This window comes from Chiloscyllium plagiosum, unplaced genomic scaffold, assembly GCF_037043375.1.
Source record: "Chiloscyllium plagiosum isolate Xiang-an unplaced genomic scaffold, Cpla_swu_hap1 HiC_scaffold_1, whole genome shotgun sequence".
In the NCBI taxonomy this organism is placed as follows: Eukaryota; Metazoa; Chordata; class Chondrichthyes; order Orectolobiformes; family Hemiscylliidae; genus Chiloscyllium; species Chiloscyllium plagiosum.
Window position 1 is genome coordinate 21,765,691 of NW_028270139.1, and position 26,524 is coordinate 21,792,214.

At 41.5% G+C, this 26,524-nt stretch overlaps 1 protein-coding gene across 8 annotated transcripts in view; it reads right to left on the reverse strand.

The window, feature by feature from the left end:
- slc2a9l2 (solute carrier family 2 member 9, like 2) overlaps positions 1 to 26,524 on the reverse strand; it is a 388,528-nt gene that overhangs the window by 186,196 nt on the left and 175,808 nt on the right. For all 8 annotated transcript variants that reach the window (XR_006312847.2, XR_006312845.2, XM_043698097.2 and 5 more), the window contains exon 7: positions 5,782 to 5,914. Coding sequence is in view for 6 of the 8 variants with exons in the window: in XM_043698097.2 (XP_043554032.2) it covers positions 5,782 to 5,914 (133 nt within the window). In the remaining 2 variants the exon portion in view is untranslated. The remainder of the gene's footprint in view (positions 1 to 5,781; positions 5,915 to 26,524) is intronic.

The window sequence follows — 26,524 nt, forward strand, 5'->3', positions numbered from 1 at the left end:
TTTTTCACATAAGTACTTTAGGATTGTAAGAAAGAGATTCACATGTTGCTATTGACACATTTGTGGATGTTATAAACTACAATGAAACCAGGACTAAAATATTTATAAGAAACTGCTATCACACACCAATTTCAAACATTAACAACTCAATACACGTGCGACTTTGACATTCTCAATGAGCGCTCATTTGCAATTAATTATTACTGATCACTTTTGTGGGATGATATATTCAAATTGTCCTCCTGGCATGCAAATTTCACTCAGTGCTATCTATTATTAAGAAGAATTTTACTAGCCCATGCTCCTGATATGGAGCGTTACCCACCAGAAACATGTATCAGGACAAAGACTGGCCTAATTTTACATCATTAAGGGCTATTTCTGGACAATTGAGACCCTCAACTGAGAACTTGGGCTCACAGGATTATCTATTTCGGGAATCCAGTAGTCTTGCAGAATTTTGATCTGGGTGATCCGTTGACCTTTCCAAATCAACTCCAAATATTGCAGATAATTCCAAATATTTCTAACTCTTTTAAGGAGAAAGATCAGTACATTCTTAGGACACAGATAAGACAGTTTCAGAAGAAAGCCAACAGGTTCAGGTTGCAATAGGAGGGAGTGCCCACAGTAATTTGACTGATCACTAGCCTGTTCGCAAAAGAGAGTTGGTTAGCTCAGTTGGCTGGATGGGTGGTTAGCACTGCAGAGTAATACCAACTGAATGGGTCCAATTCCCGCACCAGCTGAGGTTACCATGAAGGGCTCTCTATTTAAAACTCTCCCATTGCCTGAGGTGTGGTGACCCTCAGTTTCTCTATAGTGAGAGAGCAGCCAGTAGAACGATAGCAATTTCACCTTTGGAAAACAAAAGCCTTAGCGCACAGTATGGCAGCTCCATAGTACCAACTCATTCTGTCCTGGTGTAGTCAGGCATTATCTCAAGTCAATGTACTCTGAAAAATGACAGTATACATCACAGATTAAATCTCAAAGCAACAGCGGGGACCAAAAGATAATGATGAGAAAACAGCTATTACTCCTGGGAGAAAGCAGAAGTGGCTGTCCTTGGCTAAAAGCTGGCATCATAAAAGCCCAGGCTTTAAGCACTCTTGGGAGCATACATCTTGGTATACAGGCAATGGAGAAAGTATCTCTCATGTATTGCAGGCAACAGATATATTGGGGGGATTCCACAAAGCATGACATGACTTATAGAATAGCTAGTGATGTGGGACAGACTAGGAGATCTTGACAACATCAAAACATCAGGTAATGATTCTAAGGAAGCAGTTCACCTCCGAGTGGCAGAAAAGACATGCTGAACATTCCCAAAGCCTTGAGAACTTGGTTTACTCAATTCACTCATGCAAATCACGAAAAACAAACCTATGTCCAACACTAGTGAACAGAAAGGAATGGTCACAAAGTCACCAGTTCTCAGGTCAAAACATTATGCTTGTATCAACATAGCCATTGCCAACACAGAAGGGAGCTTTATTGAGTCCTACACAAGACATGAGACTGGAAGTATATCAATCAAACCACCAACAGCACTGAAATGATAGCACAGTTTCAGCAATCAACCTCAAAGTCCCCTGACATTCCTGTAGCACTAACTAGGCTGGCTTTATTGCGAGAAGCACTTAAGATACAATGACAAAGTCATATTAAAGGCAAAACTAAGGGACAATATTGAAAAAATGGAAACATTTGCTAAATCAAATCAAAGGTTGTGGACTTTTATATGAAGGATACTTGTACTTTTCCTTATAAGCTGTCTCATCTTTTGCATGCCTCTGAAAGGACGCTAAGGCTACCTCAGAGATGAAGAATAGTTACTTGACAGTGAGGCAAAGGACAAGTATCAGCTTTTTGTTTTTTGTAGTTGATTGGAAAGACACATTTATTCCCATTCAAGTTTACATCTTAATGTCATACAGCATGGAAACAGACCCTTTACCCCAACTAGTCGGCACGGTAGCTCAATGGTTAGCACTGCTACCTCACAGCATCAGGGACCTGGGTTTGATTCCCACCTCAGGTGACTGTCTGTGTGGAGTTTGCACATTCTCCCTGTGTCTGCGTGGGTTTCATCCCACAATCCAAAGATGTGCAGGTGAGGTGAGTTGGCCATGCTAAATTGCCCATAGTGTTAGGTGCATTAGTCAGGGGCAAACATAGGATAGGGGAATGGGAATGGGTCTGGGTGGGTTACTCTTTGGAGCATTGGTGTGGACTTGTTGGGCCAAAGGGCCTGTTTCTACACTGTCGGGAATCTAACCTAGTCCTTGCCAGCTAGGTTTCCTAAACCGAACTAGACCCATTTGCCCACATTCCTCTAAACCATTCCTATCTATGTACCTGCCAAACATCTTTTAAATGTTGTAAGTGTACCCATCTTTACCAGTTTCTCTGGCAGCTCATTCCATACACGCACCACCTCTGTGTGAAAACGTTGTCTCTCAGGTCCCCTTTAAATCTTTCCTCCTCACCTTAAACCTCTAGTTTTGGACTCCCCTACCCTGGGAGCCCTAGCCATGCCTCTCATGATTTTATAAATCTATAAAAAGTCACCCATCAGCCTCCTATGCTCCAGGGAAAATTCTCAGCCTATCAGCCTCTCACAAAGTCACAGAGTTGCACAGCACAGAATCAAACTGTTTGGTCCAAATTATCCACGCCAACCAGATATCCTAAATTAATTGCATCCCATTTTCCAGCATTTTGCCCATATCATTCTAAACCCTTCCTATTCATACCCTTCCTCTTAAATGTTGTAATTGTACCAGCCTCCACCACTTCCTCTGGCAGCTCATTCCATACACGCACCACCTCTGCATGAAAAGTTGCCTCTTCCGTCCTTTTTATATCTTTCCTCAAATCCTCCTGTCTCAATAGCATCCTTGTAAATCTTTTTTGTGCCCTTTCTAGTTTAGTAACAGTGTTCGTATAGCAGGGTAACCAGAATTGTATGCATTACTCCAAATGTGTCTTACCAAAGTATTGTACAGTCATAACGTGACATCCAGTTCCTGTACTCAATTAAGGCATATGTGCTAAACACCTTCTTCACCACCCTGTCTACCTGTGACACCACTTCCAAAGAACTATGTATCTGCATCTCTGTTTGACAACACTCTCCAGGGCTCTACCATTAACTGTGTAAGTCCTGCCCTGGTTTATCTTACCAAAATGTGACACCTTACATTTATCCAAATTGAACTCCATTTTCCCTTCCTTGGCCCACTGGTCCAGTTGACTAAGATCCCGTTGTACTCTTAGATAACCTTCTTCACTGTCCACTACAGCACCAATTTTGGTGATATCCATAAACTTACTAACTATACTTCCTATATTCTCCAAATATTTTACATAAATGATGAACAACACTGATTCTTGCAGCACACCACTGGTCACAGCCTCCAGTTTGAAGAACGACCGTCTATCACCACTCTCTGACTCCTACTGTCAAGCCAATTTTATATCTAATTGGCTATCTCTCCCTGGATTCCATGTTATCTAACCTTACTAACCAGTCTACCATGCTGAACCTTGTTGAAGGCCTTGCTAAAGTTCATGCCAACAACGCCTAGTGCGCTGCCTTCATCTATCCTCTTGGTGACCTTACTGAAGCATAGAAGATTCTGAACGAGCTTGGCAGGGCAGATGCTGAGAGAATGTTTCCATTTGTGGGGACCCAGTTTCAAAATAAGGGGGGGAGTCACATTTAATACTGAGATCAAAAGTAATTTCTTCCCTCTGAGGTTCATTCATATTTGGAACTCACTCCCTAAGTGAACAATGATCATAATATCTTCAAGCTTGAGTTAGACAGTCCATTATTATTCTTTTTTGGGATGTAGGTGTTGCTTGCAATTCCAGTGTATGTTGCCCATTCCTAATTAGAAAAGCGCAGCAGGTCAGGCAGCATCCAAGGAGCAGGAGAATCGACGTTTCGGGCATGAGCCCTTCTTCAGGCTTATGCCCGAAACGTCGATTCTCCTGCTCCTTGGATGCTGCCTGACCTGCTGCGCTTTTCCAGCAACACATTTTCAGCTCTGATCTCCAGCATCTGCAATCCTCACTTTCTCCTAGCCCATTCCTAATTACCCTTGCACTGAGTGGATTATTAGGCTACTTAAGAATCAATCACATTGTTGTGGATCTGGAGACACAGGTAGGCCAGAGCAGGTAAGGATGACAGATTCTCTTTCCTATAGGAGATTCGTGAACCAAGTGAATCTTTATGACTATCACTGATAGTTTGATGGTCACCATCAATGAGACAAGCTTTCAATTCCAACTTTTGTTTATGAATCAAATTCAATTCCACCAGCTGCCATGCTGGGAAGTCAACTCATGTTCTCACAGCAGAGAATTCACCTGGGTTTCTGAATTACTCGTCCAGCGACATTGCTGCCAGACCACCTTTTGATTTTCCAAGGAGGCAAGAGCTATTGGGGTTAAGGGACTGCAGTAGGAAAGTGGAATTGAGGTCCCTTTCAGATTTTAATAATGATGGGGCAGGCTCAAGCAGCCATATGGCCTAATCCTGCTCCTATTTCTTATGGTGTAATGTGCCTCATGGAAAATAATGCTGGGAAGAAAGTTGTCTCTTTTCAACCCATTTACCCGACAATGCCTCTAAAATGATCAGAAGATTGAATATCAGCACCATCTTCCTTTCCAACTTTTATAATTGGAAGACACGAGCCTACTGACAATAAAGTTGTAATCTTAAGATTACAGAGTATGCAGCAAGCCACGATAATTCCCTTGTTGAAATGTACCAGCATCAGGCTTTCCTAACTTCTGCAGGTAACAGAATAACACCAAGGTTTTGTTGCAACATTATTCCTGTAGTACTCATTGCTTCATTGATTTTGCTCTCCACTTCTGTATCCAGGTAATGGGAGATAACCATGAAATGAATAGCCCTAGTCTCCTATCAGCCATCCTGATACATTGCTCAGCTTAAACATCTGGAATTTCTAAAGACAAAAGGTGTCATGGCTGACTCTTGGTCACATGCATCAGCAATGACAAGGTTGAAACATCCACCCATATGCTGTCTCCAAGATTCCTGGTCCCAATGGACAAAGACTCCATTTATCCCCTTTTGTTTTTCTATCTCTCCTACTTTAACTCTCAATTTCTCACTCTTTAAATCTTCACTCTTCCACTCTCACTTGATGCTTGTGTAAAGTTGCATTCTTTCTTGTATTTCCAACACAAATTATGTACATTTATACTTCCTCCTGTCAAAATGGCACAACATTCAGAGGTAAATTCAGGCCATTGCATCTATTGTGTAATGTTTTATTCCATACAGATATTACATTTGCTTCAAACCTGGCATCATATTGCTATTTTATTGCTTTTCAAGTCTGTCATCCTGCTGCATTCCACTACTCAAATTGAAATTGCTTCACTTCTATTCCACAGGGATGGTCAGAAGAACATAGAGTTCTAAAATTCTTACAAATTTTTCTCCTCTTCCCTAAAATAAGAAACTGAAATCATCCATTGGATATTCTGTGCAATTTTCTTTTGTGTTAGAAGTTAATATGTTAATCAAGACTTAATACTTGGTGTTCTTGAGAAGTACAGTTGTAAGTTAAACACGTCTATAATTGGTCAGGTATGTCTTGATATATCATCAAGATGTACCAGAAACATTTTTTTCTCTATTAAGTAACAGTTGACACAGGCACTTCATGGCTCTTCACATAGATTTTTTGTAAACATACTTCTCAAAATCAAATGTGTTGGATTTACCTTTCTTGGCTTGAGAAACATCATTCTTTTCAAACAGCAAGTACCGAGGGCTTTCGGGAAGGAATGGAAGAACAGCAAGTTGAATCACAGCTGGAACTGCATTAAGCCCAAACATTAATGGCCAACTTGACTCCTTGAAGAGATAGAAAATATAACCAGCATTACACTCCAAAGAACATTAAATATTAATAGTAAAAACTGAAAATGGCAGAAATACACAGCAGATATGCAACTTCCATGAAGCGAAGAAAAAGGGTTAACAGGTTGAACTTTGATTGGATTTATTATTGTGACACGTACTGAGATACAGTGAAAAGTATTGTTTTGCATGCTATCCAGGCAAATCATACCTGACATAGTTAAACTGGAAAGAGTGCAAAGAAGATTTACAAGGATGTTGCCAGGACTGGTAGGCCTGAGTTATAGGGAGAGGTTGGCCAGGAGAGGACTTTACTTCTTGGAATGTAGGAGAATGAGGGATGACCTTATTGAGGTGTGTAAAATCATGTGGGGCATAGATAGGATGAATGCATTTGTCTTTTTTCCCCAGGGTTGAGGAATCAAAAACTCGAAGGCATAGGTTTAACCTGAGAGGGAAAGATTAAGATGGACCTGAGGGGCAACATCTTCATGCAGAGAGTAGTGCATATATGGAATGGGGTGCCAGAGAAAGTGGTTGACGCAGGTACAATAGTAACATTTTTAAACATTTGGATAGATACATGGATGCGAAGGGTTTAAAGGGATTACAGACCAAATGCGGGCAATTGGAAGTAGCTGAGTGGGCACCATGGTCAACATTGACTAGTTTGGGCTGAAGGGCCTGTTTCTGTGCTATCTTATTCTATGATGCTGTAGCTTGACATAACTACATCAGGGTAAGAGAACAAAATGCAGAATATAGTGGTATAGCTGCAGAGAAAGTGCACAGAAAGATCAACTCTAATAAATAAGAGGTTTGTTCAAAAGTCTGATAATAGCAGGGAAGAAACTGTTCTTGAATCTGTTGGTACATTTTTTAAAAACTTTTGTCTCTTCTGCCTGATAGAAGAAGGTGAAAGAGAGTATAACTGGGGTGGGAGAGGTCTTTAATTCCTGAGCCCTAATCCTATCAGAAGGAAATGCATACAAAACAACACCAGGAGTTTAGGACATTTTTGAGAAAGTAATTGATTTGGCAGTCCTGTCCAGGAACCCTGTCCAATTAATGACGAAGGGCAGTTTTGCAAGACAGCTGGATTAATACGAGGTTCTCCACCAGTGAAAAATCAGTAGTCCCACAGTCAACTAATGAAGCTGCTGAAGTAGACAAAAAAAAACTAGAGGGGGAGAGAAAATCAAAAAAGATTAGTACATTAACTGTTAGGGTTAGAACATGAAGGAGACAGTGTTACAGTTATACAAAGTCCTGTTTAGATCAGGGGTAGAGGTCTGGACAATGTATCTGAGAAAGTTTTTCTCTGGGAAGGGGCACAATGCCAACTGATCAGAACAGGTATTCCACAGAATGTGGAGGTTAAGGAGTATCTTAATTTAAATGATTGGACTGGTCATATGTACAACCAGAGAACATAACCTTGAAAACCAGAACCATTTGGGAGAGAAATCTAGAAGGACCTTGAAATGGTAAGGGTTATGGTCCTCTCTCCCCAAAATAGTGGAAGGTGTTTGATGATTAATCATTTTAAATGCGAGATTGACAGATGTTTGATTTTAAAGGACATTAAGTTAAACTTGGTGGAGTGAGGACATGGTTCAACAGCAATCTCACTGACAGCTGGAGCATTTGAAGAGCTGAATGGCCTACTCTGATTGCTATAAATACATGTGTGGACCACTTACTTTCCAACAGCCTACAAATATTTGCTACCACAATATAAGTCACATGAGAACATCATCACATCCCATCCTTCACACACACGTGCTGTCAACATCAATAAAAATGATACGAGGCACAGCTGGCCTTGTTTTTCCTGGTCCCCAAGCAAGAAAAGAATCATCAAGCACATTTTGTAAAGGCAAAGCTATTGTAATGAAATGAGAATAAAGTACAATACATTAATCACCAGCTTGCACCCTCCAGTGTTGCTATTTCCAGATTTTGCAGGGTCAATGGAAGGGAATCTAATATAAATGGAGCTAGTGGCTGTTTGAGCCATTACAGACACAAACTCCCTTCCAGCCTGTTGCATGGAATTGCAAAGATCATCATTCAGGAGGTAGCTCTGTCCCTGTCCCTGGAACAGAGAAGGCACCTCATCAACTCCTGGCATAAGTCAACCTTTTTTCAAGCAACTGACTCCAGAATGAAAGGTCAGTAAAACTTACAAAATAACACATACTGCTTGACTCGTTTTGTGCACTTCAAAATGGAGCTCCAGCATGACCAGTACATTCATTTCCAAGTATTACTGTTTTTTTTTTAAGAACAGTCTTTTTTTCTTTCTAGGATGTTTTCTACAGGATTTCTGGTCAAACATCCTGACTAGTGTCCCTACCCAGTATGGCTCACACATGCCTATCTGGGCAGCTCACTCATTGGGCAGGGTCGGCCTCAAACAGCTTCAACCTGTGGCTGCCCCTGACAGCTTCCACCTGATTGCCAGTGCAAATGCCCTTCTGCTCCTTACAATGTTGACAGGAAAATCCTAAAATTGGTGGGATCTGTCATTTTCCAGCAAGATTTCTTGATCTCCTTCTGGACTCACAGCAGGAGTTGCATGGAACATCTGAGGAAATTCAAGCTGTATATTGTGTTGATGTGATCATTGGAAGAGGTTGTTTGATTCGGTTTAACTACACCTGGATATTCTTTTCCTTTCCAAAGATCATTTCAATGTACTTCTTGTAGCAGCATTCTGTTCTTGCTGAGAGTGTAACAGGTCACAGTGCTTTATCATTACAAAGCTCAGATGCACAATCTATTCGGTAATAAGAAATATTTCTCATTTATGCATTCAAAGAGTGGGATATTGAACATTTCAGTACATTTATAGTTGTTACAGCAGGCGGGTAATAAGGAAAGATAAACTCATTGCTGCCAACATACCTCAAATCCAACAAGTCAATTGTTGTATGTTGGCAATTGCAAACAAATTCACGCTGTGAGGAACAAAGTAATTGTCCTCCAGGTCACAGAATAAGATTGTTTATTAAAGTTCTGTAGTTTCACTTGTTATTATAATAATTTTACATTTATTTCATGTCCGTTCATGATTCTTTGTTGGACTTAGCAGTTACTATGAGCACGGACAATTTACCTGAATGCAGAGACAGTGCACTGAAGTTTACAGTCACCACTGGGTGAGGCTTGGACTTAGGGAGCTGCAGGGATACTTAAAACATAAAAAGGTCCAACCCATCCATGCTGACCAGATATCCTAACCTAATCTAGTCCCACTTGCCAGCACTTGGCCCACATCCCTCTAAACCCTTCTATTCATATACCCATCCAGATGTCTTTTAAATGTTGCAATTGTACCAGCCTCCACCACATCCTCTGGCAGCTCATTCCATAGACAGACCACCCTCTGCGTGAAAAAGTTGCCTCTTAGGTCTCTTTTATATCTTTCCCCTCTCACCCTAAACCTATGTCCTCTAGTTCTGGACTCCCCCACCCCTGAGAAAAGACCTTGTCTATTTATCCTATCCATGCTCCTCATGATTTTATAAACCTCTATCAGGTCACCCCTCAGCCTCCAACACTCCAAGGAAAACAGCCCCAGCCTATTCAACCTCTCCCTATAGCTCAAATCCTCGAATGCTGGATGGACAGAGGCCCTGACAAAACAGGAACCAACTTCACTGAAGAGTTGCTCGACAAGCTTCAACACATAGATCCCATCTCATCCAAACAGCATTTGCCCAGCAATGAAAGCTACATAACTCACAAAGCTTATCTGTCTTAAAGGCTTTGTTTTCTCTTTTCCAAAATTATTTAACTTTTTAGTGATGAGCAGGTCAGCCACAGCTCACATTACTGTTGAATCTGTAGTGATTGTAACTAGGTCAGCTGGATAGACATCATCAAATAGGAATTATCTGATTGGAGCTATTAATCTAATCCAATCAGGGAGCCCTGGTTGACAAGTAAAAATTAAAAAAAAGCGAAAAAAAATAAAAAAAAATAAAAAAAATAAAAAAAAAGGTCTGTGTTGCGGTGGTTCACGGTGTTTTCCTATCTTCCTGGTGGTGGAATTTGAATAAAGATTCGTGCACTTTGTGTCTTTCACTGTGTCTCACACCTGCACACACACACCATGGGTGCTGGGGAAAAAAAACAATAAGCACTACCGCACTTAGGTGGTAGTGTGGGGGTTAAAATAAAAAAAAATTAAAAAAAATAAAAAAATAAAAAATAAAAAAAAAGGCCTGTTTTAATAAAGATTCATGCACTTTGTGTCTTTCACTGTGTCTCACACCTGCACACGTACACCATGGGTGCTGGGGGGAAAAAAAATAAAAAAAGAGAAAAAAAAGAAGAAAAAAAAGAAAAAAAAAAGGTCTGTGTTGCGGTGGTTCACGGACTCCCAGCCCAACTGCTTGTTCTGTGGCGCTTTGGGTCCATGGACCACGTGTATGTTGGGTGTGGGCGTTTGCACTCCCTTTTTGATTTTCTGAAAAACCTTCTCCTCTGTTTTTGGCTGCACTTCAGTCCCACGCTCCTGATCTTTGGGCACCTGGTACGGACGAAGGAGGGCAGGTCTGAAGACCTCCTCGTGTGTCTGCTCCTGGGCCTGGCCAAACTGGCCATCAACAGGTTCAGGCAGCGGGCCATGGAGGAAGTGTTTAGGGCCGACTGCCTGCCCCTCTTCCGCGGTTACGTTAGAACCCGGGTGTCCTTGGAGAAGGAGCATGCGGTGTCGACCAATACTCAGGAGTTGTTCAGGGAGAGGTGGGCGCCGCAGGGAGTGGAGTGCATCATTTCTCCCTCCAACTCTATTTTGATTTAGTACCTACCCTCCCCTTCACTGTTTTGATCACACAGCACTGCCCTTTGATGTGAAGGGCAGTGTTTGTTACTGGCCACCCGGGTGTTTTCCTATCTTCCTGGTGGTGGAATTTGAATAAAGATTCATGCACTTTGTGTCTTTCACTGTGTCTCACACGTATATACACACACCATGGGTGCTGGGGAAAAAATAAGCACTACCGCACTTAGGTGGTAGTGTGGGGATTAATATATAAAAAAAAATAAAAAAGTAAAATAAAAAGGTCTGTGTTAATAAAGATTCGTGCACTTTGTGTCTTTCACTGTGTCTCACACCTGCACACACACACCATGGGTGCTGGGAAAAAAATAATAAGCACCACCACAGTTAGGCGGTAGTGTGGGGGGGAAAGGAAAAAATAAGGTCTGTGCCCTTTTGAGGACGTAAAAAGGTGGGCCTTGTATCGACTGCTGCTGCACACCGTCCACCTCTTCTCCCTCAGCCACCATCCGGACACGCCTTGGCATGCCCATTTGCCACCGGGCAGTAGGGATCCCCAGTGGAGGGCTCTCTATGAGGGAGTCCTCCCCCTTTCTCTCGGGGATCTGGGGTAGAGGGTGCTGCACGCAGTCCCCTGCAACTGCAGATTGAGGTGGTTCATGGACTCCCAGCCCAACTCCTTGTTCTGTGGCGCTGTGGAGTCCGTGGACCACGTGTATATTGGGTGTGGGCGTTTGCACTCCCTTTTTGATTTTCTGAAAAACCTCCTCCTCTGCCTTTGGTTGCACTTCAGTCCCACGCTCCTGATCTTCGGGCACCCGGTACGGAGGAGGGAGGGCAGGTCTGAAGACCACCTCGTGGGTCTGCTCCTGGGCCTGGCCAAACTGGCCATCAACAGGTCCAGGCAGCGTGCCATGGAGGGGGTCGTTAGGGCCGACTGCCTGCCCCTCTTCCGCGGTTACGTTAGAGCCCGGGTGTCCTTGGAGAAGGAGCACGCGGTGTCCACCAACACCCTGGAGTTGTTCAGGGAGAGATGGGTGCCGCAGGGAGTGGAGTGCATTATTTCCCCCTCCAACTCTATTTTGATTTAATCCCTGCCCTCTCCTTCACTGTTTGATCACACAGCATTGCCCTTTGATGTGAGGGACACTGCTTGTCACTGACCACACGGGTGTTTCCTTTCTTCCTGGTGGTGGAATTTGAATAAAGATTCATGCACCTTGTGTCTTTCACTGTGTCTCACACCCACACACACACAACATGGGTGCTGGGGAAAATAAGCACTACCGCAGTTAGGCGGCAGTGTGGGGGCTTAAAAAAAAGAACAGGAGGGTCAGAAAAAAAATTTAAAAAAATAAAAAAATTAAAGAAAAAAATGAAAAAGGTCTGTGTCTTTAGAGTGAGGGATGACTCCACTGAAATGTATAAACTCCTGAACAAAAACAAAATAAAAAGGACTGTGTCAGAGTTCTGTTCCCTCAGAGCTAGCTCTGAGGAACCAGACCAGTGTCAAGTCCAATGCACCTGTAAATAAAGGGTGGCTTGGTGATGGGATACCAACCTCTTTGGAGTTATTTTAGAATCATGACAAGAAATTCCATGCCCTTTCAAAATCTTTCGTAACACTTTTAAAATCAAAATATCTAAACAGTTCCTCATACTCCTTAATTAAGTATATCAAACAGCCCTCATTGACAGCTCCCCTCTTGCTTGTTGATCAAGATGATGCATATATTTCATGGCCGTGACTATCTTCACAGTTGCTGTAAATACAGTCTTTGCCTTGTTCTGTAGCTGCAGTTTTGACTTCAGCATATGCCCGAGTTCAGTGAGGACCCCCTGCAGAAAACGTAGGAACTTCAAACACTTGCTCCATGGACTGCAGGCAGTGGATTCATTCCTTGAATACAGAGCATGGATATGACCTCCTGCTGAGAGCCCATCTCGCCCTCCTCTGTTCCCACTTCCAGCACTTTGCCCTGTGCCTTTCCTCCTCCTCCGTGTATACTCAAGGAGGATGACTGGAAACAACTAATTTTTGCAGAAGACTTCATATCACCAAAAAATTCTTTAGATGCCTATCAGCCATTTCTAGAAAACATAGAAATTTTAGAGAATTCTGGAAAATGCCTAATTCCTTTACAAGGAGAAAGTGATGACTGCAGATGCTGGAGATCAGAGCTGAAAATGTGTTGCTGGAAAAGCGCAGCAGGTCAGGCAGCATCCAAGGAACAGAAGAATTGACGTTTCGGGCATAAGCCCTTCTTCTGCGATTCCTGAAGAAGGGCTTATGCCCGAAACGTCGATTCTCCTGTTCCTTGGATGCTGCCTGACCTGCTGCGCTTTTCCAGCAACACATTTTCAGCAGCTAATTCCTTTACAAGCAAAGCAGCAGCTGGTAGAAATTAATCAGCAACTAACCTGGCAGAAGTTGAAATTTTCTTTAAATGCATACGTTCAACCAGGTTTGTTCACTAATCCTAACCTTATCGTATTAATCGGAGCATTCAGCTCCATAATAACAGTTCCCATGCAGTTATATATGTTCCATTTCAAATCAATGCAGATTTAATATTGATTTCTACATGTATAACAGGTTCTATTTACAATTTTTAAGTCCATTTATCTCATTCTTCAGCTCTAATCCCCACCTTTTCTGAGTAACTTCTGTAGTCTGTTCCGTTTTCTCTGAGTTCATACCCAGGCTTAACCAATCAAGTACAATGAGCATCGGTCAGTTGCCAGGCTCCATAATCAAACATGGAACAATTCAGCACTTCACCTCTCCCTTGTAAAAATAAAGATTTTACTTTAAAGTAAGCTATGTTTAATAACAGACACATGTACATCAAAACATTTCTCGGAGTGCAGCTTGTCTGTTTTCTCCAGGTACAGACATAATCTTTTAGATACCGTAAGTATTTCCAATCACTAAGCTGCGAACTGTGAATTTTTGATTGTGGATCTGTGGAATCAACTTGATGAGGTGGATTATCAAGATCACAAGTATCTATCGGAAGAGGAAGTGTATCCTCATAATCACTGGTACCAAAATATTCTGAAGAAGGGTCACTGGATTTGATACGTTAACTGTGCTTTTTCTACACAGATACTACCAGATATTCTGAGTTTCTCCAGCAATTTCTGCTTTTGTTCTAAAATATCCTTATCTGTTCAGTAGCATGTGTGGCAATCCAACAGATAAGTGCTAATACTAAAGAAGCTACTGATCTGCTTTGATCTTGATTGACATATGTGAGTTTGCAATTTGTTTGTTTGATGTGAACCTAATCTCTAACTTAAGAAATTGTGTTCTTCTTGTTCTGTTCACTTGTTGAGATATGCTTTTATTTTACTTTGTTGCTTGGTGATATTTTCTGTTTTTGCTCAGAATCTTCCATTGAATGGCAGAAATGGCTCAAGAATGATCGGTGCCATACAGAAGTTACAACTTATTACAACTCCTGCTGGTGTCTGTCCAGTCATAGAGTGTGGGGTGGATCGATATGAGTGAAGGAGGACATAAATGGATTGTGTAAATATTATCCTCTCCTGCAAACTACACACCCACCCATTCCACCAGTCTTTGTCCTCTTGACGTCCATCTTGTGTTATCATGTTCTAGGATGGGTAATGGATTGAGGGAATGTCCCTCAGGGAAAGAAGGAGAGAAGGTCAAAAGATGGTCAAGGAGAGACAATACTTCAGTGATGGGATGGGTTCTGATATTATTTGCTATGTTACTTAACAATATTTGGAGTGCACTTTGCCATGAACTAGGCTTGCTTTTATGCAGAGCCAAAGGACAAGTTATAAGATCACAGGACATTGATTAGGCCACTGTTGGAATACAGTATTCAATTCTAGTCTCCCTGCTATATAAAGAATGTTGTGAAACTTGATAGGATTCACAAAAGATTTACAAGGATGTTGCCAGGGTTGGAGGGTTTGAGCTACAGGGAGAGGCTGAATAGGCTGGGGCTATTTTCCCTGGGGCGTCGGAAACTAAAGAGCGAACCTATATAAGTTAATAAAATCATGAGGGGCATAGACGAGGTGAATAGACAAGGTCTTTTCTCCAGGCTAGTGGAGTCTGAAACTGGAGAGCGTAGGTTTAATTTAAAAGGGACCTCAAGGGCAACATTTTCATGCAGAAGGTGGCTCGTCTTTGAAATGAGTTGTGAGAGGAAGTGGTGGAGGCTGGTTCAATTTCAACATTTAAAAGGCATCTGGATGGGTAATGAATAGGAAGGATTTAGAGGCATATGGGCCAAATGCTGGCAGGTGGGACTAAATTAATTTCGGATAGCTGATTGGCATGGACGAGTTGGACTGAATGGTCTGTTTTCATGTTGTACAGCTCTGTGACTCTATGACATGAAACTATGGTTGTTCATAACATATAATGTGGAGTATTCTACAGAGCAAGACCTGACCTGTTCAGGAAATGAGGGCCTGTCTTTAAAATCCCTGCTTAATAGTCAGGCCAGTAAAGGCATTTGCCTCAATGCAGCCTTTCTCTTCTGCTGTTTGGACTATGAAACCAGACAATTGCTTTTCACAGCCAGACTTATCTGTTGACCTGATTTTCTTCACTGTAGAAGTCAAAGAGTATCTTATAAATTTCAGTCCAATTTACCTTGAGCACATTGCACATTTAACAGTAGGATACTGTGAGCTGCATTGCCTTTGGACTAAATGAACAGTTTTTGAAAAGAGGGAACACAGGACTCAGTAGGCAGATTTTGAAGAATGCCAAAACTCCTGTAGGAACTCGCTAAGAGATGTAGTGGAGGCAAATGAAGGAATGGATTTTGCCCAACCGTCTTGCTATAACAATTTCCTGCCTTTGTAACTTCTCACCAACATGCTAACTATGGCAAAGAAACTCACTGCCTGTGTGCTTCTTATATTTTACTTACAGTATCAGGCAAAACAAACATAATTATAAAATCATCCCTGCTGAACTGATTATGAGGCAGTAATGTAATCAAATGATTCCCACCACGTTATGAGGCAGGAGTTTGAAGCTAAGCATTTTACACCCTTCAACTGAACCCTGTAATTACATTAAGCACTAGATTAAAAATCACTCTCTTGTGCCTTTAATATATGTCTGCTTCAATATTGTGTGGGAGTTTTATTCTCATAAATTAGCTCTTGTACTGTTGGAAACCATCAGTGAACACCCACTACTAAACACTGACAGAACCCATGAGTAGAAATTGACAGATTCAAAATGGGTGTAAATGATGCCCAATTTCAGGGAATAACATTCTGCCCACCAAAAATGCCTGAAAGATAGTCTAATAATTAGACTGGGCAGTTTTCCTGCGGGACACTGATTATCAAATAGAATCTTTAAAGTTATAATATTCCAACGTACAGCATAAGCCTAAAAACAACCAGAATAGTATAACTAGTATAATCAGGTGTGAATATAATAATGATTTAAATGATATTGCTACTTTGATTTCAGTAGAGCATGAGAGAGCACAGAGGAACATGTAATGGAGCAAGAACGAAACACTGCTCCAGATAACTGCATTCAATAACGTGTATATTTAAGTGTATTTAAAGAGGGTTTGCTGAACTGAAGAGAGTAAAAGAGCTGTGTTCTACCATAAGGACAAATCGGGGATGCTAAGGACTCAGTGCAGTAGTAGGCATGTTACAGTATAAGTGTAGACACCCAAACCACAGAAAATCCATGAAGGAGAAACAAGTGCCTGGCAGGGAAGAACAACCCATAGCCTGAGCTGTAGCTGTGCAAGGCATGGTTGCAAAAAATCTCTTCCAAAGAGAGAATTCACCAGCAGGGGAGGTTTCAAAATCATTGAATTGGAGCCAGACCACAATCCAAAAGGCAGAGAAAAAGAAAGGAAGACTTTTAGTGGACAGAATAGAACCTTGGAAGACTTTGAATACAAAACCACTACAACAGAAAGACCATGCAGAACCACTGATGTAATCAGATGAAGTCAAGTAACAGATGGAAAAAAAAAGTCAGTGCAATGCAGCAACCAATCAGGAGATCAATTCCTGTCAACCCACTGCCATTGCCCTAGTACTTTGCAAATGCCATGAGCTCAGGATGAAATGAGAATTAGAAACGCTGACTTTGAACTGAATAATGTTGCAAATGAAAAAAGGCATCAGATCAGTACATTCCTGTGCATGGTTGGGCCTTTGTCCAACAATGTCCTCATGAGGCAAAACATGGAAAAAAGTATGATAAACTTTAAATCCTTAATTACGGCATTGAACGCACACTTTAGTGGAAAATGGAATGTAGTCGCAGAGTGTGAAATTTAACAACAGTCCAACTGACATGGGGAACTGATTGAAGCATTTTTAACTAATTTAGATTCACAGGATGAAGCAGGAAAGAAATGGTCGTGTGAGGGAACCTTGGTTGACGAGGGAAGTTGAATGTCTTGTAAAGAGGAAGAAGGAGGCTTACATAAGGTTGAGGAAACAGGGTTCAGACAGAGCAGTGGAGGGATACAGGATAGCCAGAAGGGACCTGAAGAAAAGGATTAGGAGAGCTAAGAGAGGGCATGAAAAATCTTTGGTGGATAGGATCAAGGATAACCCAAAGGCATTTTATGCGTATGTGAGAAACATGAGAATGACGAGAACGAGGGTAGGTCCAATCAAGGACAGTAGTGGGAGACTGTGTATTGAGTCGGAAGAGATAGGAGAGGTCTTGAATGAGTACTTTCTTCAGTATTTACGAATGAGAGGGACCGTATTGTTGAAGAGGAGAGTGTGAAACGGACTGGTAAGCTCGAGGAGATACTTGTTAGGAAGGAAGATGTGTTGGACATTTTGAACAACTTGAGGATAGACAAGTCCCCCGGGCCTGATGGGATATATCCTAGGATTATGTGGGAAGCAAGAGACGAAATTGCAGTACTGTTGGCAATGATCTTTTCATCTTCACTGTCAACGGGGGTGGTACCAGGGGACTGGAGAGTGGCGAATGTTGTGCCCCTGTTCAAAAAAGTGAATAGGGATAACCCCGGGAATTACAGGCCAGTTAGTCTTACTTCGGTGGTAGGTAAAGTAATGGAAAGGGTACTCAGGGATAGGATTTATGAGTATCTGTAAAGACACTGCTTGATTAGGGACAGCCAGCACGGATTTGTGAAGGGTAGGTCTTGCCTTACAAGTCTGATTGAATTCTTTGAGGAGGTGACCAAGCATGTGGATGAGGGTAGAGCAGTGGATGTAGTATACATGGATTTTAGTAAGGCATTTGATAAGGTTCCACATGGTAGGCTTATGCGGAAAGTCAGGAGGCATGGGATAGAGGGAAATTTGGCCAATTGGATAGAAAACTGGCTAACCGGTCGAAGTCAGAGAGTGGTGGTAGATGGTAAATATTCAGCCTGGAGCCCAGGTACAAGTGGAGTTCCGCAGGGATCAGTTCTGGGTCCTCTGCTGTTTGTAATTTTTATTAATGACTTGATTGAGGGAGTCGAAGGGTGGGTCAGTAAATTTGCAGATGATATGAAGATTGGTGGAGTTGTGTATAGTGAGGAGGGCTGTTGTCGGCTGCAAAGGGACTTAGATATGATGCAGAGCTGGGCTGAGGAGTGGCAGATGGAGTTCAACCCTGCCAAGTGTGAGGCTGTCCATTTTGGAAAGACAAATAAGAATGCGGAATACAGGGTTAACGGTAGGGTTCTTAGTGAGGTGGAGGAACAGAGGGATCTTGGGGTCTATGTTCATAGATCTTTGAAAGTTGCCACTCAGGTGGATAGAGCTTGTAAGAAGGCCTATGGTGTATTAGCGTTCATTAGCAGAGGGATTGAATTCAAGAGTCGTGAAGTGATGTTGCAGCTGTACAGGACTTTGGTTAGGCCACATTTGGAGTACTGTGTGCAGTTCTGGTCGCCTCACTTTAGGAAAGATGTGGAAGCTTTGGAGAGGGTGCAGAGAAGATTTACCAGGATGTTGCCTGGAATGGAGAATAGGTCGTACGAGGATAGGTTGAGAGTGCTTGGCCTTTTCTCATTGGAACGGCAAAGGATGAGGGGTGACTTGATAGAGGTTTATAAGATGATCAGAGGAATAGATAGAGTAGACAGTCAGGAACTTTTTCCCCGGGTACAACAGAGTGTTACAAGGGGACATAAATTTAAGGTGAAGGGTGGAAGGTATAGGGGAGATGTCAGGGGTGGGTTCTTTACCCAGAGAGTGGTGGGGGCATGGAATGCGCTGCCTGTGGGAGTGGTAGAGTCAGAGTCTTTGGTGACCTTTAAGCGGCAATTGGATAGGTACATGGATAGGTGCTTAAGCTAGGACAAATGTTCGGCACAACATCGTGGGCCGAAGGGCCTGTTCTGTGCTGTATTGTTCTATGTTCTATGTTCTATGTTCTAAATGCAGAAAGGCAAGTTAATAAAATATCATGTTATAGTAGGCGTCAGATATGACAAATTGTCTGATTTTTGTCAGTCAAAAGAGTAGCTCTTGCTAGAATAAGTGATTCAATCTGTGGTTCAAGTGGAGATCAGGGTCTAGCATTGGGTGATTATGACAGGCATCACCAAAGCTCCTTCCAATTCAGTCCGATTGGTAGCCCCAACCCCTGGTGGCATTGTCATCTTCCCGAGAGCCTGTCAAAACACCAAAAAAGCATGAAAGAACATCATTGCCCAAGGTAGAGTGCTCAAGATGTGCATCACAAAGTGCAACTGCCCAGCAGAGGGAGCTCAGTACTATCTGTGTGGAAACATTGGACACTGATTAGCACCTCCTACATCACCATGGCGATAGAGAAGAAATCCCACCAAGGAGGACAAGTCCTGACAAAGAGAAATAAAAGAGAAAAGATCCCAGAGATCAAAGATGAAGATCAACAAAGTAAGCCAACATTTTTAGGTGGGATCAAACTATCATCTGACATTGTTTAATACAGGATTTAAACTTGATTCTGGGCCAGCCGATTTAATAGTGACTGACAACTTGCTGGAGTAAAATGGACAGCCTGTGAGCATCAAAGTGTCGGGCACAAGGTGGTAGAAATCTTTAGGTGTGTGATCAGTTCATGACTATACTCATCCATTAGAGCTGAGGGATCAGTGAGACTGCAAATGTTGGGGAACAGAAGTACATAAATCTCTTAGGAAGAGTCAACTCAGTGCAATAAGAGGAAACAAAAGAGAATTTTACCAAGAATTTCCAAGGTTGAGGAGTACTTCATTACTCTCAGAAAATGCTAAGCCTTTCTGTCTTTATGCTCATAGAAAAAAAAACACATCCACTATTAGAAACAATGAAGACTCAGTTAGACAGTACATTAAAAAGGAGCATCATATTACTGATGTCAAAACTGATAAAATGATGATCGGTGCTGGTAGTCGTTTTCAAACCAAATGGAATACAGCATACAATTCTGATCACCCTTCTGTAAGAAGGATGTTGTTAAACTCGAGAGGTCGTAGAAAAAGTTTAGAAGGATGTTGCCAGGTTTGGCTTATAGGGAGAGACTGAAGAGGCTGGGGCTTTTATCCCTGGAGCAACGGAGGCTGAGGTGTGACCTTATTGAGGTTGATGAAATCACAAGAGGCATGGATAGGGTGAATAGCTCTGGTCTTTTCTTGGGAGTCAAAGACAAGAGGGCACAGGTTTAAGGTGAGATGGCAAAGATTTAAAAGGGACCTGAGGGGTAACTTTTCCACGCAGAGGGTGGTGTGTGTGTGAAATGAGCTGCCAGAGGAAGTGTTGGAAGCTGGTACAATTACAACATTTAAAAGGTATCTTGAAGATTACATGAATAGGAAGGATTTGGAGGGATACAGGTCAAATGCTGTCAAATGGGACTAGATCAGATTGTGATGTCTGGTCGGCATGGACAAGTTGGACCGAAGGGTCTGTTTTTATACTGTACACCTCAATGATTCTAAAAGGTTGTGAAAGAATCATACTCAACTGAACACATGAGTCCAAAGAAAGCTTTGATTTTGTTTAACCAAATTAGATGCAAATACCAGATTTGGGCAAATAGCCCTAGACTATTTACAAGTCAAGTTTGTTGACTACGTTCATACTGTCATTTGGATGACTCTGTTTCAATCATTTACTTCTTGGAATTTTGTCAGTACCAGAAAACGTTTAGCACGTTGTGTCAAGAATTGGTAGTAGAAAGGACGGTCTTACACAAAGGGATGTGACCCCCAGAGTCAGAAGTCTTGAAAGCATTACAAATTCCACGATATGCACTGAACAAGGAATGTCATTTCCCATATACAAAAGGCATACTTTTGGAATAGATAATACAGACACATCACACAGAAACAAGGAACTATGGCCAATCCCAGAAAAATAAAAGCCAGAAATAAATTCCACAACCAAAGTGTGTAAATGACATACAGCAATTCTTAGAAATGGTGAATCAGGTTCATTCCTAACCTAGTTAGTCTCACAACCAACAAGAGATCTTTTTGAGAAAGGCAAACAGTGGTAGCAACAAACCTCAGATTTTCAGAAGGTTAAATGGAAGCTCCTCTCCTTGGATATATTAGCTCACTATAATCCTAGCTTCTTTAGCATACTAAGGGGAAGTCATCACCCATGGGCTAGATATGTGCTCATTCAAGTGCAGATTGATACAACCAGTAAGTCGGTATACTTTGCATTGAAAGAATTCACGGAGATATGCTGCAATTGAAAAAGGAGCACTAGCTGTCACATGGGAATGCAGGCAGGTTGCAGACTATTTCATAGGGTTGAGATTCCAGATCAAAATGGACCATAAGCGACCTGTCATATCGCTAAGCTCAAAGGAAATAGAAGAAACACTGTCACTGCAAGGAAAAAAACCTGGCAGAATAATGCTACACAAAGATGTGACAATCCACTTCCCAGGTAAGGCACAGCTGGTGCACTATCCACAGCTATTGTGGATCTGGCTGACACTAAAGATTTAATCTTCATTACCATGGTGCAATTAGATTCTACTATAATCACCAGTACACTACTACATGCTACCCCCAAGATGAAGCTAAGAAAATGTTGTACACCTCAGAAAGCAGACGAGAAGTGCACAAGGATCAGATAACTTTGTTCAAAAGGTTAGTCCAGATATTTTCCAACAACCAAGTTCAGAAGAAGCAGCATGAACAGTAGTAACATTTGAACAGCTGTAGATGACGTACTTATAGGAACATAGATTGGTTTTAGATTAGATTACATTACAGAGCGGAAACAGGCCCTTCGGCCCAACAAGTCCACACCGACCCGCCGAAGCACAACCCACCCATGCCCCTACATTTACCCCTTATCTAACATTACGGGCAATTTAGCATGGCCAATTCACCTGACCTGCACATCTTTGGACTGAGGGAGGAGACCGGAGTACCCGGAGGAAACCCACGCAGACACAGGGAGAACGTGCAAACTCCGCACAGTCAGTCGCCTGAAGCGGGAATTGAACCCGGGTCTCAGGCGCTGTAAGGCAGCAGTGCAAACTACCACTGTGCCACCGTGCTGCCCACTAGGTTTATACTGAAGTCTGAGACAAAAAAAATCCCAAAACTACTTCATAGCAGAAATTTGGCAATCACACAATGCTGACATAGAGCTAAACTGTCTGTACGATGGGTAAACATTTCAAAGGAAGTAGAAAATGTTATATTCTTTACTAACAAAGTGCCATCAGCAGTCCGCTTCCAATGGAAATATTTAATGTTTTTCAAACCTGCCAGATAGGTCTTGATTAAGACTAGCAATAGGTTCATATATCTTCAAAAGCATGATACTATTCCAAATGAATTAAAGTTTCACAACTTCATACAAGTTTAGCAGAGTCAGTAATTAAAGTAGCAAGACCGTACAACCATAAGAAATAGGAACAGGAGTAGGTCATTTAGTCCCTCAAGCCTGCTCTACCATTTACTGGGAACATATCTGATCTGACACTCTTCACCTCCACTTTCCAGTCTTTTCCCTGTAATCCTGGATTCCCCAACTGATCAAGAATCTATCATTCTCCGTCCCCATAGCACTCTGTGGAAAGCAATTCCAAAGACTTAGAACTTCCAGAGAGAACAAAAATCCTCTTCATCTTATTCTTAAATTGGCACTCCTTTATTCTGAGACTCTGTACTCTGCTCAATAACTCTCCCTTGAAGGGAAACATCCTCTCAGCATTTACCATATCAAACCCCTTAGGAATCTTGCATGTGTCAATAAGATCACCTCTCATTCTTCTAAACTTCAATTAGTAAAGTCTCAACCTGTTCAACCTTTGCTAATAAGACAATCCCTCCAGGAATTATCCTGCTGATTTTTCTCTCAACTACATCCAATGAAATGATATCCTTAAATGAGGTGACCATAACTGCTTACAGTACTTCAGATGTGGTTTCACTAGCACCTTGTATCGTTGTTGTAAGACTTCCCTATTCTTATATTCCACCTCCCTTGAAATAAGGGCCAACATTCTGGCCTTCTGGATTGCCTGCTGAACCGGTGTGTTAGATTTGTGTTTCCGACACAAGTATCCCCAAGTCCCTTTGTGTTGTAGCTTTCTACATATTTTGTTCTCCCTTCCAAAATGAACAGCTTCACACTTTCCCACATTATACTCCACCTGCCAACTTTTTTGCCCACTTATTTAACCTATCAATATTTCTCTGTTAATTGTTTGTATGCCTTTTACAACTTGCCTTTCTACCTACTTTTGTGTCATCTGCTAATTTGGCTGCAGTACATTGGCTTCCTTCCTCCAAGTCAACAATATATATTGTAAACAATTGTCATCCCAGCACTGATCCCTGTGGAATCCCAGCGGCCTCAGGAAAGAACCCCTGATCCTAAGTATTCTAACACCATGGCCTCTTATCTTATGATATAAGCTTTTGCGAGCTACCTTGTCAAAAACCTGCTGAAGGTCCAAATACAACACAAGTGCTGGTTCTCCTCTATCCACGCTGGTTGAGACTTACTTGAAAAGCTGTAATAAATTAGTCAGATATGATTTCCCTTTCATTAAGCAATGCTTGGTTAGAATGAGTTTCCGAATGTGCTGCGATCACTTAATTAATTATTGATTCCAACATTTTTCCAGCAATAGATGTGAGGTTAAGCAACCTCTAGTTATCTGCTTTTTGCCTCCCTTCCTTTTTAACTGTCACATTGGCAGTTTTCCAATCCTCTGGTTCTTCTCCAGAATCTAATGATGTTGGGCAAATTATAACCAATGCATCCATTATCTCTGTAGATACTTATTTTAGGATCCTCAGATGCAAGCCATCAAGACTCGGAAATTTATCGGCCTTTAGCCTCATTAGTTTGTCTAATGCTACTTTTCTCAAGATGGTGACTGTACTTAATTCCTTCCCCCCATATACTTTAATATTAGTGGGTTGTTTGAAGTGTCTTCCACGGCGAAGATTGATGCAAAGTATCTGTTTAATTCCTCTGCCACTTCCTTGTTCCCCTTAACTATCTACCCCGATTCACTTTATAATGAGCCTATGCTCGTAGATGTAAGTTTGTTCACTGAGCTGGAAGTTTCATTTTCACACGTTTCACCACCATACTAGGTAACTTTTTCAGTAAGTCTCCAGATGAAGCACTGCTGTCGATTCCTGCTTTCTATTTATATGTTTGGGTTTACTTGCGTTGGTGATGCCATTTCCTGTGGAGACATCATTTCCTATGGTGATGTCATTTCCTGTTCTTTTTCTCAGGGGTGGTAAATGGGAGCCAAGTCAATGTGTTTGTTTAATAGAGTTCCAGTTGGAATGCCATGCTTTTAGGAATTCTCGTGCATGTCTCTGTTTGGCTTGTCCAAGGATGGATGTATTGTCCCAGTCGCAGTGGTGTCCTTCCTTATCAGTATGTAAGGATACTAGTGAGAGAGAGTCATGTTGTTTTGTGGCTAGTTGATGTTCATGTATCCTGGTGGCTAGTTTTCTGCCTGTTTGTCTAATGTAGTGTTTGCTACAATTCCTGTATGGTATTTTGTAAATGATATTGGTTTTGCTTGTTGATTGTATAGGATCTTTCAAGTTCATTAGCTGCTGTTTTAGTATGTTGGTGGGTTTGTGGGCTACCATGATGCCAAGGGGTCTAAGTAGTTTGGCAGTCATTTATGAGATGTCTTTGATGTAGGGGAGAGTGGCTAAGGTTTCTGGATGCGTTTTGTCTGCTGTTTGGGTTTGTTGCTGAGAAATCAGCGGCTGTGTTCACTGGGTACCCATTCTTTTTGAATACACTGTATAGGTGATTTTCCTCTGCTCTGTGTAGTTCCTCTGTGCTGCAGTGTGTGGTGGCTCATTGAAATAATGTTCTAATGCAGCTTCGTTTGTGGATGTTGGGATGATTGCTTCTGTAGTTCAATATTTGGTCAGTATGTGTTGTTTTCCTGTAGACGCTGGTTTGAAGTTGCTCATTGGCTGTTCGCTCTACTGTGACATCTAGGAATAGCAGTTTGTTGTTGTTTTCCTCCTCTTTAATGAACTTTATGCCAGTAATGGTATTATTGATATTATTTCCTCTAATTTGTTTCGTTTAGTGTTCTTTATTTAATTCGTTTTTATATCCCTCACTAGTTTGTCCTTGCCATTTATTTTCTCTGTTTTTTAATCTTCCTTTGCTGAATTCTGCATTCATCCCAGTCTTTGGGGCTATCACTGACTCTTGCTCCCTACATGTTTTTTTCTTTCAACTGTACACTCTCCTTAAATTCTCTGGTTGGCCATAATTGGTTTAATCCTCTCTCAGAGCCTTTTCTCCTCACTAAGAAATATTTTCACTGACAGCCATGAATTACCTGCAAGTTAGGTAACCATGATTTTCTGATAAGAAATCCATGCCATCTCTCTGTGCTTAACTCACATTTGTCCATGTGACTATTAATTCAATGCTGAATTATTGTTTTTAAGAGGTTTTCCTACCACTAACCTGTCTGCTCAAGCCGGGCTGATCTAACCCCCATTTTGAACAAAGGCATGTGTTTATACTTCTCCAGTTCTCTGGCGCCCCTCCAAAGTCTATAGAAGACTGAAAAAAAATAGGATAGCTGACTTCAGACAAGCACAAGTACATCAAATGATCTATTTCTCATAGCAGACTAATCATTTATTTTACCTGAAAATTGACATGATTTGACATTTCTATGTAGATTTATTATACTTTGATACAATCCATATTATTCAATGCACACACCCGTCGCAAAAACATTTGCCATGTAAAACTGCTTTTCCCAGTAATATTTTCGTCTTAATTTAAAAGCAATTTGTCATGGAATCTAGCAAAGGGTGTTAACTGCATGGTGTCTTCACATAAACAACATTCATCAAACCTTTTCTCATTTGAAACGCAATGACTGAAACTGCAACGAAATTATGTCTGTAATATACAATATCACAGCATGCAATATCACAGTGTTAACTCTTCAAAGAACGTGATGAGAAGTAACAACAGCAGCTTATATTTATGTAGGCTTTTAGTAAAGTATTCTAGGACATTTCATTTTAATGTTATCAGATAAAGTTTAATGTTGAGCTGCACAAGGAAATATTGGAATATTTAATGAAAAATTTGGTTAAAAGGATAGGATTTAAGAAACGCCCTAAAGTAGGAGGAAGGCAGGGAGGGATTTCCAGATTCTGAGGCCTAACCAACTGAAGTCACAGCTAGCAAAATAAGGTATATAAAACCATGGATGCCCAAGGTTCGACAAATTGGAGAAACAGGCAGGAACATGAAGGGTAACAGAGGCAGGCAATAAAAGCAGAACATGCTTAAAATGTTGTAATCCATCCTTGACACGGAAGAAAATAGTTAACTGC